General features: G+C 40.7%; 1 protein-coding gene across 1 annotated transcript in view; it reads left to right on the top strand.

The window, feature by feature from the left end:
- Positions 1-2,007: 2,007 nt before the first annotated feature.
- LOC102421654 (interferon-induced, double-stranded RNA-activated protein kinase-like) overlaps positions 2,008-15,140 on the top strand; it is an 18,649-nt gene continuing 5,516 nt past the window's right edge. The window contains exons 1-7 of the mRNA XM_023748387.1: positions 2,008-2,182; positions 4,808-4,934; positions 5,220-5,293; positions 5,462-5,558; positions 7,928-7,962; positions 9,038-9,091; positions 10,823-10,945. Of these exons, the coding sequence (XP_023604155.1) occupies positions 5,286-5,293; positions 5,462-5,558; positions 7,928-7,962; positions 9,038-9,091; positions 10,823-10,945 (317 nt within the window). The 5' untranslated portion in view covers positions 2,008-2,182; positions 4,808-4,934; positions 5,220-5,285. The remainder of the gene's footprint in view (positions 2,183-4,807; positions 4,935-5,219; positions 5,294-5,461; positions 5,559-7,927; positions 7,963-9,037; positions 9,092-10,822; positions 10,946-15,140) is intronic.

The following is a 15,140-nucleotide window of genomic DNA, read 5'->3' as shown; positions in this document are numbered from 1 at the left end:
TTCATTTTCTGGCATATATCTGTCCAATTTTCCCAACACCAATTATTGAAGAGACTATCTTGGCTCCATTGTATGTCATGCCTCCTTTGTCAAAAATTAATTGAGCATATTGGTTCGGGCTAATTTCTGGACTCTCTATTCTATTCCACTGATCTATATGTCTGTTCTTGTGCCCAGTACCAGGCAGTTTTGAGAACAGTGGCTTTTGTAATACAGTTTGATATCTGGCATTGAGATCCCACCTACTTTGTTCTTTCTCAGGATCGCTGCGCGGGGGGAAAGGACACTTATGTAATACCCTTTGTAATACTTATAGCGAAAGATCAAAAAAAAATATATATATAAAAAAAAAGAATCCTCAAGCATCTAGGCAGAAGAAAGAAATTATGTAAAATGTAAAAATGAAAAAAAAAAAGCAACATTAAAAACCAGGATATAATGGAGCAGCGGCTTTAAAATGAAACAAGAAATCATTTATGGGTGGCACAAAGATGGTCATTCTCAGATACTGAAACTGTCAGAAATTAGCTTTCAAGATACTTTCCTGCAAAATCTTACTTGAAGATGTTTCCTTCTAACCCTCAATTGAAAAAATAAATTTGGCAAAAATCACAAACTCCTAAGTTATTAATGAGCTAGAAAACCAAGTCAAGAAGTTAGAAAAAGAACAAAAATTTAACTATTTTATTTTCTCCAAAAAAAGCAGAAGACAGAAAATAACTAAGTGCAGAAAGTAATGTAAAAGAAAATAAAGAAGATCAATTAAATCCAAAGTCAGTTGTTTAAACAAGATTAATAAAGTAGCAAAACTTTAGACACAATTTTGTTAGGTTAGGACTAAAAGAAGATGCAGATAGCAATGGAAGGATTGATGCTGTTATATTCACCTTTTCCATTAAGTTATCATCAAGGATATAACTTTAGTTCAATATTTGTTATTTTGTTTTTTTGAGGGTACAGTAAGCTAGAAAGTGTTACAGGATTTTGCATGGAAAAACAGAAAATTGACTCTTGTTTTTCCTTATCCTATACTAGAGGCCCAGTGCACAGATTTGTGCACTGGTGGGGTCCAGCCAGCCCGCCGTGATGGGGGCCATTAGCGGTGGGCGGCTGGGGTGAGGGGCCATGGGCAGGGCTGGCCAGGGTGAGGGGCCCGTAGGCATTTTGGTCGTTCTGCCATTCAGTCGATTTTCATATTAGCTTTTTATTATAGAAGGATAATATGTAAATCAACCAAATGGTGGAATGACTGGTTGCTATGATGCGCACTGACCACTAGGGGCAGACGCTTAATGCAGGAGCTGCCCCCTGTGGTCATTGCACTCCCACAGGGGAGCCTCCGTGTCAGTGCTAAGGATGTCCTACTGACCGCTTAGACCCGGGCCTAAGCGGTCAGTAGGACATCACCCAAGGGCTCCTGGACTGTGAGAGGGCACAGGCTGGGCTGAGGGACCTCCCCCCCCCCCCCCGCCCACCCTGAGTTCATGAATTTTGTGCACCGGGCCTCTAAGTGAAACTATAAAAGGAAAATGGGGTGATTCTTTTTCTATTGTTAAAATTCTTGGGGGAATTTTCTGGTAGAGGAAAGTATATGTTTCTACTTTTACTCAAAGTAATAGAATAGTAGGGGAGTATATAAAATCTAAGTTCTTTATCAAATGACACATTTAGTAATTTTATTAGAAAAATAAAATACAGAGTCCTGGCTATTAGTGGTTAGAGCATCAGCCGAGCAGTAAAGCGTCTAGGGTTTGATTCCAGGTAAAGGGCACATACCTGGGATTTGGGTTTGGGGAGACGTGCAGGAGGCAACCCAGTGGATGTGCCCTTCTCATAAGGATATTTTTCTTTCTCCTCCTCTCTCGGTCTCTCTTTCTCGCCGTCCCAACTCCCTCCTTTCCACTCACCCTGAAAAGCAATGGAAAAAATGCCCTGGGGAGAGAATTAACAACAACAAAAAAGAAAAAGAAAATACAGAGTTAAATCTTTGTTGTCATCCGCATAAAACAAGATTTTTTTATTCTTTGCAGGAATCTAATCCTTTATCCCTGCCGACAACAGATACTTCAGATGATTTATCCAGTGAGAATTTCATAGGTCGTCTTGATAGGATTGCCCAAAAGGAAAGACTCTCTGTAAATTATGAACAAAGAAGTGAATTGAGCCCCGGTGGGGCCGGAAGGTGAGATGAAGTCGGGTTTTTCCTTCTGTTTCATTGAATCTAAGCAATAGAATGAGCTTATTTCCATGTCTAATTTTATGGAAATGTTTGTCCTTTTTGTACATTTTGCATGGAAGGTTTTACAGGACTTATAAACTATTGGACAGCTTTGTAATTAAAATGTTAAAATACTTGAATGCTGAAAGCTTGGAACCCATCTAGCATAATTGATCAAATCTGGGCAATCCTTTATTTCTGAGGCCTATCTGGATGGTTTAATCTGCAGGACCCCTAGGAGTGTCCTGTATGAAGGATGCAGAGATCTCTCCAGCCCTGAGATCATAAATGGGAGTGGCTGCGTGAGGACGGCCCTGCCACACGATGAGAGCTCTGTCTGTCCAAGCGCTCATCTTTCATGTTTGTTTAAGTGGTGTCCCTCTGAAGATTGATTCCATGTATTAGGAGGAATAGTATTTCGTCCTAGACCAGGGGTGGGCAAACTTTTTGACTCGAGGGCCACAATGGGTTCTTAAACTGGACCGGAGGGCCTGAACAAAAGCATGGATGGAGTGTTTGTGTGAACTAATATAAATTCAAAGTAAACACCATTACATAAAAGGGTACGGTCTTTTTTTTTTTTAGTTTTATTCATTTCAAACGGGCCGGATCCGGCCCGCGGGCCGTAGTTTGCCCACGGCTGTCCTAGACTATGAGGAGACCAGGATTTGAGGAATATGATGAGGGGGACAGATTAAGAGTTTCAGGTACTGAAAATGTCACCAGTGAGCTAAGACTTAAGTGAGGATAAAGAATGGACTGGGCCCTAGCTGGTTGGCTCCGTGGATAGAGCGTCAGCCTGTGGACTGAAGGGTCCGAGGTTCGATTCCAGTCAAGGGCACTCAAAAGCACGCGGCTGGGTTGCAGGCTCGATCCCCAGTAGGGGGCATACAAGAGGCAGCCAATCTATGGTTCTCTATCTCTCTCTCCCTCTCCCTTCCTCTCTGAAATCAATTAAATATGTATATAAATGGACTGGAACTGAGAAAAACAAACCAATGAGCATAAGGGAGATTGTTTCTCAGCTACAACCAGTCAATTAAATAAGAGAAAAAAATCTAAATGCAAATAGCCCAAACAATCACTTTAAGATACTGTTCTCTGAATTGATGGAGCTATTCATGTTTGACTTTTTACTCCCATGGCTTTTAGGCCAGACGAGGAAGAGAAAAATGTGATGGTATGAAATAGTCAAAAGTGAATTCTGTGGGTCAGGCTCATAAATTATTTTACTTTTCCTTAGCTTAGCTGTTTGTTTGCTATGAATTAGGTACTCTAACATTAGATTCCTAAAAGACAGAAGTCTTCTTAGGAGGTGCCTGGGAAAAATAGGAACTTATAGAAGCGATGAAGTCACTTAGCTTAGCCCCCTAATTCATTCTCCCTTTAGGACCTAGAGGAGAAGTCTCACACTGGTTAGCTGTATTTCTCTCTCTAATAAATATATATTGGAACAATTTTGTGGTAATCTATAGTAACTCCATGATACTGACCATGTGCATTGCTTTGCCACCTTAAAAATAATTCTTATGCCTGGCCAGCATGGCTCAGTGGTTGAGCATCGATATATGAAGCAGGAGGCCACGGTTGGATTCTCGGTCAGGGCACATGCCCAGGTTGTGGGCTTGAACCCCGATATGGGGCATGCACGAGGAAGCCGATCAATGATTCTCTCTCATCATTGGTGTTTCTATCTCTCTCTCTCTCTCTCTTCCCTCTCTGAAATCAATAAAAATATATTTTAAAAAGTAATAATTATTATATAATTGTCCAAGTGTCCTGGCCTAACCACAAATGTCCTTACATTCATATGAGGAGGAGTGGGCTTCAGCCTGAGGGGTTTTGCACTATGGGGATTTTTCTTAGAATTTTGTGCAGATAGTGGGGGCAGGAAATGCTGGGGTTAGAGCAGAATCCTTGCTTTGCTCATTCCCCACAAAACAGCGCAACCTCATTGTTTCTCCTGTAGAAGCCCCGTTTTTTTTACTGGCTTTTTCTTCCCTATTTGAACATCTCTGAAAAATTTGCCGATCATCTCTTTTCCATTTCTGCCTTCATATGTTTTGACCTTTAGGGAATTTTTTTAAAAAATATATTTATTTATTGATTTCAGAGAGGAAGGGAGAGGGAGAGAGAGATAGAAACACCAATGATGAGAGAGAATCATTGATCGGTTGCCTCCTGCACACCCCCTACTGGGGAATCAAGCCAGGCATGTGCCCTTGACCGGAATCGAACCTGGGACCCTTCAGTCCGCAGGCTGATGCTCTATCCACTGAGCCAAGCCGGCTAGGGCGACCTTTAAGGAATTTTTAAAAATCACCACTTAGTGCCTTTATGCCAGATCTTTGAAGGAAGCAACAAAAAGTTAGAAGTTGCCTGGAAAATGCAACCTGAAATGTCAGCCAATCCTGGTTATTCTGACAAATTGGTCAGCTTATTGAAGATTTAAATTAAAAGACATGAAATAGAAAGCTACCTTAGTGTGCTTTAAGGCCTTTATTGATGTGTGTGTGTGTGTTTTCAAATCATAAGTTAGATTTACTATTTTTTGGTATTTCAGTAAATAATGTCCATCATTTTTCCTAGTTTTTTTTGTAAATGCAAAATTGGACAGAAAGAATATCCTGGTGCTGTAGGTTCTACTAAACAGAAGGCAAAACAGTTGGCTGCTAAACTTGCATATGAAAAGATACAATTAGAAAAAAGCTCAACGGTACGTACTGCCTTTGGATGTATTTCTTGTACTTTATAATTTTCTCTGAAATTGCTTTGAGATTTGACTGTGCTTGCATGATGTCAAGACAACCAATCACATAGCAAAAAGATTCCTCGATTCCGTGTCCCACCTGTGTCCCATGCGTTAATCTCCTAATTGTGTGTGGCTGTGGATTTGGTAAATGTGGAGGAATGGATGTGGCAGTTAGCACACGGAGACCGAGCCACTGTGGAGAAGCATTTAGCTGTAGTTACACCCCCTGAGGGGCTCTCTTTCTTCCAGAAAGGTGATTCGGGATCCGCTGACGCTCCCCTGGCTGGGTCCAGTGACTGTGGGAGCAGCTTCTCGATGGCACCGTAAGTGTGTACAGACAGCTGTGATATTTAAGAAATTCAAATTGCTGCCTGAAAGAGCACATTTTTATGAAAAATGTTTATTGTTTAAAAAGAATTTAGGGAAATAAGTTACTTACCAACAAAAATAGACAGAATTCATAAACTAATAATTCCTCCCTTTTCTTCTAGCAATTCTGAATCATCCTCTGAAAGTGGCTTTTCAGGAAATGGATCAGAGAGAAATTATAACAGTGACAGAGTTAGTAATGCTCTTTCATCTTCTGTGGTACAGTATTCGTCTCCAAACTTCCTAGTTAGTCTGAATCCCCTTTGTGCTTCCTCACTTAAAAATGACCTTCAACATAATTTTTCTATTTTTATCTCCTGTGCTCTCACTACCTAATAATATTTGGGGCTTTTGACTCTCTTCTTTCTTTATGAACCCACATCCCTCACGTGTAGAATTCTCCCACTTGTCACATCCATCTTTCTCTCCCTACTGGCCTTCATATTTTCAAATATTCCTGTGATCTTGCTTTTTATCTTATACCAGCTGAGCAGTAATTAAAAGACTCATTCATATAGCTCTGCTTCTGTTTTTAAAAAATCAGAACTAAACTTAAATAAAAACGAAATAAATAAGATAAATTTTGCGGTAATGATTAGTGTTACAAAAGTTATTCTATTTGTAAGGAACTACAAATCAATAAGAAAAAGACAACTCAGTAGAAAAATATGCAAACAATCTGCACAGAAAATTCAAAGAAGAGATACCCAGATGGTCAAATAACATATGAAATGATATACAATTCAAAAGAACAGTTAGATGCTATTTTAAACTCATCAAGTTGGTAAAATTTGAGTCTGGCAATAGTAAGTATTGACACAGCTATGTTCCCTTATCCTATATAATAAAACCCTAATATGCAAATCGACTGAATGGCAGAATGACCAGTCGCTATGACTCTCACTGACCACCAGGGGGCAAATGCTCAATGCAGGAGCTGCCCCCTGGTGGTCAGCGTGCTCCCACAGGGGGAGTGCTCCTCAGTCAGAAGCTGGGCTCAGCTGGCGAGCGCAGCCGAGGAGCGGGCCTAAGCCGGCTGTCATACATCCCCCAAGGGGTCCCGGACTGCGAGGAGGCACAGGCTGGCTGAGGGACTCCTTAGTGCACGAATGTTGTGCACTGGGCCTCTAGTAACTATTATATGCTGCTGGTGCAAGTAGAAATGAGTACAACCATTTTGGAGAACAATTTGTCAACATGTAGTAAAGTTGAGGGTGTACATGCTATAATGCCAAGGAGTTCCCTTCCTGGGGATATTTCCTAGAGAAACACATGCATGTGTGCACAGAGAAACAGGTGTAAGAATATTCTGTGCAACATTGGATGTAATGGGAAGAAATTAGAAAAAAATATTGCTCATGAACAGAATGGCTAAATTACTCTGTAGTGTAGTCATCATGCAATACTGAGGCTGGCGGGTGATATGAGCACAAGAAACTTAGTCTGATGCTCCCCATTCTGTATCACTATATTTAAGTTGAAAAAGAAATCCACAAAATCTACCAGAATAATAGTGAATATGAATGAAAATAACTAGGACATTAATTTTTGAGAGATATATTGAAGATTCCAGCTTTTTGCTAAATATAGAAATTAATTTGTACTAAAAATGAAATATCAGCATTGCACTTTTTAAAAAAATATATTTTTATTGATTTTTTACAGAGAGAGGAAGGGAGAGGGATAGAGAGTTAGAAACATCGATGAGAGAGAAACATCAACCAGCTGCCTCCTTCACACCTCCTACTGGGGATGTGCCCACAACCAAGGTACATGCCCTTGACCAGAATCAAACCTGGGACCTTTCAGTCCGCAGGACAATGCTCTATCTACTGAACCAAACCGGTTTGGCAGCATTGCACTTTTTAACTGGTGATCAGATCAGAAACCCTTAGGGGAACTGTTTTAAACTAGATACCTGGGCTCCATCTGTGTCGTGATTAGCGCTGTGACTGATGGGATGCATGCCTTCTTGCTGAGCTCTGCTGGCCAGAGGATCAGCAGGGAAGCCATCTTCTGTACCTGGAGAATCAGTGCTTCTTCAGAACATGCCCTACAATGGCCATATCTGTCTGGTTGCTATAATAGATGAGAACATTGATACAAGCAAGTAAACTGGGTAGCAGGGTTTGATAAGAGTACAAAGATTGATGAGCTTATGGTAAAGAACTGTGGTTACAAAACCTGCTAGAAGTAAAGGAGGAGAGAAAGCAAGAAAAAGCAATAGAGCCCTGGCCAGGTGGCTCAGTTGGTTGTAGTGTCATCCCATACACCAAAAGATGGAGGGTTGATTCCTGGTCAGGGCACATATCTAGGTTGTGGGTTTGATCTCCAGTTGGAGCACAACCAATCAGTGTTTCTCTCTCACACTGATGTCTCTCTCTCTCTCTCTCTCTCTCTCTCTCTCACACTGATGTTTCTCTCTCTCTCTCTCTCTCTCTCTCTCTCTCTTTCTCTTCCTTTCTCTCTCTTTAGAAAACAAACGAAACAAAAAAACATATCCTCAGGTGAAAATTAAAAAAAAAAGGATAAAAGCATTAGAATTGATTTAATCATTTGAAACAACTTTTTGTTTTCTTTTGTTATAGAGTAGTCTCAGAAAAGGTTTGAAGAACGTGAAAATGTGAGTATCATTATGCATTGAATTTAGTTTGAAATGAAGTTTTCTTTCAGACTTAGTCTGTCAACCTTATTTATTAACTCGAGTATTTGTAGAGTGTTGTACATCCTTATTTGAGTAGGGTTTTAACCTTTTGCGCTCCAACGTCGAGGCTGACTCGACAGACCAGGCGCTAGTAGCAGGTCCAACATCAAGTTGGTGATTGAGCTAATTGGCAATTTCCGCCAGGGAACTACTGCAACCAAGAGAGGAAGGACTTCCAATTTGGACCAGACTGTTTGAATTCCAAAAATAAAATTGGAGCGCAAAGGGTTAAAAGTAGAAAGCATTGCCCTGGCTAGTATGGCTCAGCTGGTTGAGTGTTTTCCCATGCACTCAAAGGTAACTGGTTAGATTCCCATTCAGGACACCTTCCCAGGTTGCTGGTTCAGTCCTTGGTGGGTGCAGGAGGCAGCTGATTGATTTTCTCTCACATGAATGTTTCTCTCCCCCTCCCTCCTCATACTCTCAAATTGATAAAGACATATTTTTAAAAAGTAGAGAGCATGGTTAAAGATCACAAAAAGCTTGAATGTACAAACAAATAATTTTAAATATGCAGAGAAATTGTTGTACGCACACTGTACACGGTAGACATAAAGGCCTACGGGGATCTTGCTAGAGTAATTGGTTAAGGGAAGTGGGCTTGGCGAGAGATTTTCAAGAGAAGTGCATTATTCTGCAGATAAACAGGTAGAGTAGAAATGGTGTAAACTCAGGTAAGAAATAAAAAGATCAAATGCTATCAAATGTTGATTCAAAATATAAAAAATCTAGTAATAAGCTCTGGAAACAGGCCAAGTGCCCATCAGTAGCTGAGTGGATGAAAAAGCGGTGGTGCATTTATGCAGTGGAATACTACACAGCTATAAAAAAGAAGGAGCTCTTACCTTTTGCAGCAGCATGGATGGACCTGGAGATTATTATGCTAAGTGAAGCAAAGTTAAAAAAAAGCATAGTACATGGCATAAAACCACTCTAAGCAAGTTACATTTGATTTCAATTTTATTTGAATTTTACATTCTTCTCTAATTTTTAGAAATTTGGCGCCTAAGTTTGACTCTCCTGTAAATGAGCATACTGTGGATGAGAGGTAAGAAAGAACTGTAAAACAGAATTTGCTTAGAGATATGTTTGTTTATTCCACAAAAGTTTCATAAGGAACTGTTGTACATCAGACAGGCTGTATATACTAGTATTTCCACCTGAAATTATTTTGGTACAGTCAGGCCCACAGCAGATCATTGTATCTAAAAGTAAAGTTTTGACAAATCTAAATGGAATGTGATGATGTAGATCTGTGTGATGCTTATGTGGGTTTCTCTGAGATCTGTGGAAGTTTTTAATATTGAAAGCAAATATTCCTATAAACCAGTGATTCCTCCCCCCCCCAAAAAAAAGTACTCTTGCCATAATCAGAATAGTACCACTTGAATCTGTTTTTCATTTTCCAGTTTTCACTTTGAAAAAGGATGTCTCTTGTAGTAGATCATTTGTTTGGGTTCAAATAAAAGAGGCCTATTTGCAACAAAAGAACATTGCAAATAAGTTTAAAAATAACAATAAAGAGCCCTAGTTGGTTTAGCTCAGTGGATAGAGCATCAGCCTGCAGACCGAAGAGTCCCTGGTTTGATTCTGGTCAAGGGCACATACCTTGGTTGCAGGCTCCTCCCCAGCCCCGGACCTAGTCAGGGTGCATGCAGGAGGCAACCAGTCAATGTGTTTCTCCCACATCAATATTTCTCTCTGTCTTTCCCTCTCTCTTCCACTCTCTCTAAAAATCAATGGAAAAATATTCTTCAGTGAGGATTAAAAAAAATTGAAAAATTTAAAAAGTAAATTCAATACTAAAACAAACAAAAAACCAATAAAGAATCCACATCTATCAAATAACTGCCTAATATATAGCTGGCACTGTGCTGGGCATTGGCAGTGGGTTTATAGTAGGAACAAATAGAACAGCTCTTGCCCTCATAGAGTTTTGTGGGGTTGAAAATTACCTGAAAAGTCTGTAATTACAAACTATGGTCAGAGGCCTGAAAGATGAGGCGGCACAGGGAGGTGGGAAGATGAAGATAGGACAGGAGACGTGAGGGTTCAAGGAGCAGAGAGAAGGTTCTGTGCTTGGAATGCAGTGAAAATGGGCACTGTGCCAGGGCACAAGCTGGAGAGGGAGCAGAGGCCCCATCACAAGGCCCCATGGAGGCCATTTAACGACTTTCCATTTGTTGCTGAATGCAAAGCTAGGCTATTGGCGGTTAGGCAATAGAGAGGCATGATTGCACTGGTTGCTGCGTGGATTATGATTGAATGGGAGGAGGAGAGAAAGTGGAGAGTCCGGTTAGCAAGGTCCTGCAGGAGCCTGGTGGAAGCTTTGACTGAGGTGAAGATGTCAGATGGGAAAAGTGGGCCGATACCAGTGATACGTTTTAGAAGTAGAATTGGCAGGTCTTTGTGATAGAATTAGAGGTCTATGAGCCAGGCTGGCCCTGAGCACCTGCTCATTTCTCTTATAATAGCTTGATGGTAGCCGTGGAACACAATATGGTGCTTTTTTTTCTAAAATTTTATGCTTGTGAGAAGATTCTTTCTCATGGCAGTTGTACAGCCAGGAGTTGCCTGTGTCTCCCAGGGATGATCTGTTGTGTTGAGAGGAGGTGGGGGAGGAACGATCCTTTGTGTGTGGAGCGGGCCCTTCTTACTCAGAAGTGGGGAGGCAAGTTTGTTATATAGTCCATTTCATCAGTGGCCTTAAGGGAGAGTGGAAGGGGTGGGGGCCAGCTAGCGTTGGATCTTAGAATAACAGTGGCGTTTATCCTTTAAGGTTTATCAAGGATTTTGAAGAAATAGCACCAATTGGCTCTGGTGCATATGGCAGTGTTTTCAAAGCAAAACACAGAATTGATGGGACAACTTACGTTATTAAACGTGTTAAATACAATAACGAGTAAGTAGCCAATGTTTTGTTTCATTATTTTAAATAAGAAGATACGTTGAATGTACTATTCTTTTTTATGTATCTGTCTTCTTCATGAGTATATTATTTACTTTTTCCCAGTCCTCCTTAAAAATGTTACTCTAGGCTGGCTGGCATGGCTCAGTTGCGAGTCCACCTATGAACCAGGAGGTCACAGTTTGATTTCCGATCAGGGCACATGCCCAGGTTGCGGGCTAGATCCCCAGTAGGGGGTGTGCAAGAGGCAACCAGTCATTGATGTTTCTATCTCTCTTTCCCTCTCCTTTCCTCTCTGAAATCAATTTAAAAAATATATTTTTAAAAAATGTTATTCTATCATCAGGAGCTTGGCTTACTCAGAGCATGAGGTGTTAGTCCAGTGGGGTCAGACTGGACCTGGGTTCAGTAACCTCGGTACTTGAGTTCTGGCTAAAAAAGCCAAGACTCCATTTATGAGAGAAAATCACAGAGGTGGAAGAAGTAATTCATAGAAGAAATGGGATTAGGAAACAAGTGATAGAGGCAAAGGAAGGGTCCTTGAAGTTTGGGAATTAGGAAGGTAATGGTAACACGCTGGGGGGATGGGGATGGGGATGGGGAGGGAGAGGGGAAGATGCAGGCCTGCTCCTGGGAGGGAGAGCTCACGGAGTCCTCAGTCCTAAGGGTTTTATGGGTGGAGATTTTAGGGAAGGTCCCAGGAGAAGATCTTAATAGAATATTCAACAGCTTTCCAGGTGTGTCCTTTCAAGGTCAAGGTCTCCACTGATTGGTCAGTGCCAATGCAGCTGGTCCTGAGGTCAGCCATGAGATCACTTATTTGGTTTTGCTGCTTTTCTCGGCCTGGAGCTGAAATACAACTGAGGCCTAGATGTTATCTCTAGGGAGGAAAGGTTAGGGATTCCAAAATGCATGACCAGCAATATGCTAGGAGGAGGAAAGGTCACCTGGCGGCAAGGTGTCACCCTACAATTGTCCTTTTCTAGGCACCCAAGGCTTTTCCCTTTAGTGACCTTCTGTACCTGACCCATAGTCCTTGCTCTCTCTGCTCAGGTCTGTCTAACTGCCTACCACAATTCCGTTAAGGCTGTCTTGATGAAAACGCAAGTTATAGAGTCATTTAGCTCAAGGTGACCTTTGAGATTTTCTAGTTTCATCTCCTGACTCGTTTTCCAGCAATTGTTACTTCGTCTAAGTTGGCCAGACTGATTCTTCAAAGACAAGAGAAGGGCGGAAAAGGTGGAAAAGAGATATGTAGAGTGGGCTGAGCAAAGGAGAAACAGTCAAAGAGTCCCAGGTGCCCTTCATCCCAATCAAACCTACTTCCTGTCCAAGGACAATACCTTGCTTGGCTTTGGAAACACCTTTATGCTTCTTGGCATCAAAACAAGCTTTTTCCTTCTTCACTGTTTTGCTTAACAAGAATGAAATATTGTTGTTCCTTCCATTCAGTAGCAATTTTTTAGTGGAAATACTTAATGAAGATCATGGTGCAATATTAGGGGACATTAGTAGTGGCTTCATAAATTGGTAGAACACAGTTAAAATATACTTGGAAATAATAATCCAGAGCCATAATAATTTTTATACACTTTGACTTATGGATTTTCTGTCTGGGAACCTATTCTAAGGATATTGCCCAAATTAAGGAAAAAATAACTATGTAAGAGAATATAAATACAGTGTTGTTTATAATAGTGAAGAATTAGAAAACACAAAATATCTAACAATAAAGGAATGAATAAGGATGTTTTGTTTTCTCTCCCCTGATCAGTGGCTATTTTAAAGTCATTAAAAATGAGGGTGATATGCTGAAAATATTTACACATGAAATCATAGGATACTGAAAGTAGCTTCAGAATAATACAGGGGAAGATGAGGAAGTGGGTAAGAGTACATATGAAATTAACAACTCTTTCATCTGGGTGATGGCTAGGTAGGGGTTCATTATACTATTTTGCTCTGTTTTTGTTTTGTTTTTTTAAATATACTTTTGAAATATTACATTAAAATGTTTATATGCCCTAGCTGGTTTGGCTCAGTGGATGGAGTATCAGCCCTCAGACTGAAGGGTCCTGGGTTCGATTCTGGTCAAGGACCTATACCTTGGTTGCAGGCTCAATCCTATGTCCTGGTTGGGGACGTGTGGGAGGCAACCACTTGATGTGTCTCTCTCACATCAATTTTTCTCTCTTTGTCTCTCACCATCCCTTCCACTCCCTCTAAAAATCAATAGAAAAATATCTTCAGGTGAGGATTAACTAAAACTAAAACTAAAAATTATAAAGTTTATACATGTTAGTTATGCAGACTGTAAAACAATAAGGAAAATTATAAAGATAACATGAGAAAAAATATTATCTAAAACTAGTAGCCCTGTGCATGAATCCATGTGCCAGTAGCTCGCTGCTGCCCTCCAGTAGCTCTCTCCCACTGCCCCGCCCTCCTGTAGCTCCCCCATCGCCCCTCCCACGTGCCCTCCCTCATAGCTCGCTGCCCTGCCCACTCCTGTTAGCTCTCCAGAGCCCACTTGTAGCTTGCTACCCCCACCCCTCCTGCTGATCCATGATCTGGGTCGTTATGCATTCGGGTTGTTATGGCTTTCATGGGCATAATGACCCATTTGCATATTACATATTTTATTATATAGGATAATAGAAAGCGTAATATGCTAATTTAGACAAAGACATCCCTTCCCGGGCGGTCCCTTTCCAAGACAAACCCTTCTGGACGAAGCTGGGGGCTGCACCCGGAAGGATCCGAAGGCAACGCAGCTGCTGGGCTGCGAAGCGCCTACTCTTGCACCAATTTCATGCATCGGGCCTCTAGTACACTAAAATTACAAATATATAAAAATATAAAGACAAATGATAAAAAATAACTCCAAGTAATACCTGATTGTGTTAGGATTGTCAATAATGAGTAACTTCTCTTTATTTTTACAAATTGTATGTCATATAAATAATTTTTCAAAATAAAGACTGAAATTGCACAATGTCTGCTTATCCTTTCTCATAATTGAGATTTCAGATTCGTTTATTCCATTGAGCATAGAATTGTCTCCACTTCTGACTGCACATCCCTGTAAAGCTCCCACATGAACAGCAAAGTCTCCCATTTCGCTGTCTGGATCCTCTCCTTTGTGTTTCTTTGCCACACACTGGAAATTCCGAATTAGACCCTTCTTACTGCCTGGGTTACCTACCCATGCTGTCCAAATGGGGTTTGTTTTGAAACTCAAAGTGACTTTAGCACAAGTCTAAATAAGACATAATGTGTGAATTAGCTGCCATAATTATATCATTGGCATTTCAAAGACTACAGACAGTCCTTGGGTTACGTCGGACTCGGCGTAAGTCATTTCGTGGTTACGTCGCCATCTCCCATTTATTTATTTAAAAAAAAGGTTTCATCATTTCGATGTATGTACATATGTGCTTTATGTTTTCTATTATTTATTTACCACAAGTAAAGGTCAGGAGTTGTTATCTTTCTTTTAAATGTTTTTTACTGTTTCACTTCATCACTGCTGTGTATGTGCTCCATGTGACTGACATAGGTCTGTGGTCGGCAAACTGCGGCTCGCAAGCCACATGTGGCTCTTTGGCCCCTTCAGTGTGGCTCTTCCACAAAATACCACGTGCGGGCATGCACGTACAGTGCGATTGAAACTTCGTGGCCCATGCGCAGAGGTTGGTATTTTGTGGAAGACCCACACTGAAGGGGCCAAAGAGCCCACTGAAGGGACCAAAGAGCCGCCTCTAGCATGACAAAGCTCTATTTTAAATGCAAGGCTGAAACTTGTCTAATGCACAAAGTATTATCATTTTGGAAAGTAAAATCCTGATTAATTAAGGTCTTATAGGAAAGTTACATTTGATACTAACAACTTTATTTGAATTACTTTAATTCATTAAAAAACAAAGCAAACAAGGAAACAACAAAAAAGCCAGGATAAATCTTCTGATTAACTGACACCTGGTGATTTCTAGAAACTCCCTAAGAATTGTGTAGCATACAAGAGAATATAACTATCCATGCTGGTGAAGGTTAAGGAGATGTTACAGTAATGTGTACAAAACACACAATTTTCATCCATTACAAGGAGAAGCTAAGGAGTAGTTTCCAGTATGTTTTATCCTTTTGAAGGGTAACAATGTGCCTACTATACCCTATCTTAACGACTGAC

Source organism: Myotis lucifugus, unplaced genomic scaffold, assembly GCF_000147115.1.
Source record: "Myotis lucifugus unplaced genomic scaffold, Myoluc2.0 scaffold_1351, whole genome shotgun sequence".
Classification (NCBI taxonomy): Eukaryota; Metazoa; Chordata; class Mammalia; order Chiroptera; family Vespertilionidae; genus Myotis; species Myotis lucifugus.
This window is presented reverse-complemented; position numbering and strand designations above follow the sequence as displayed.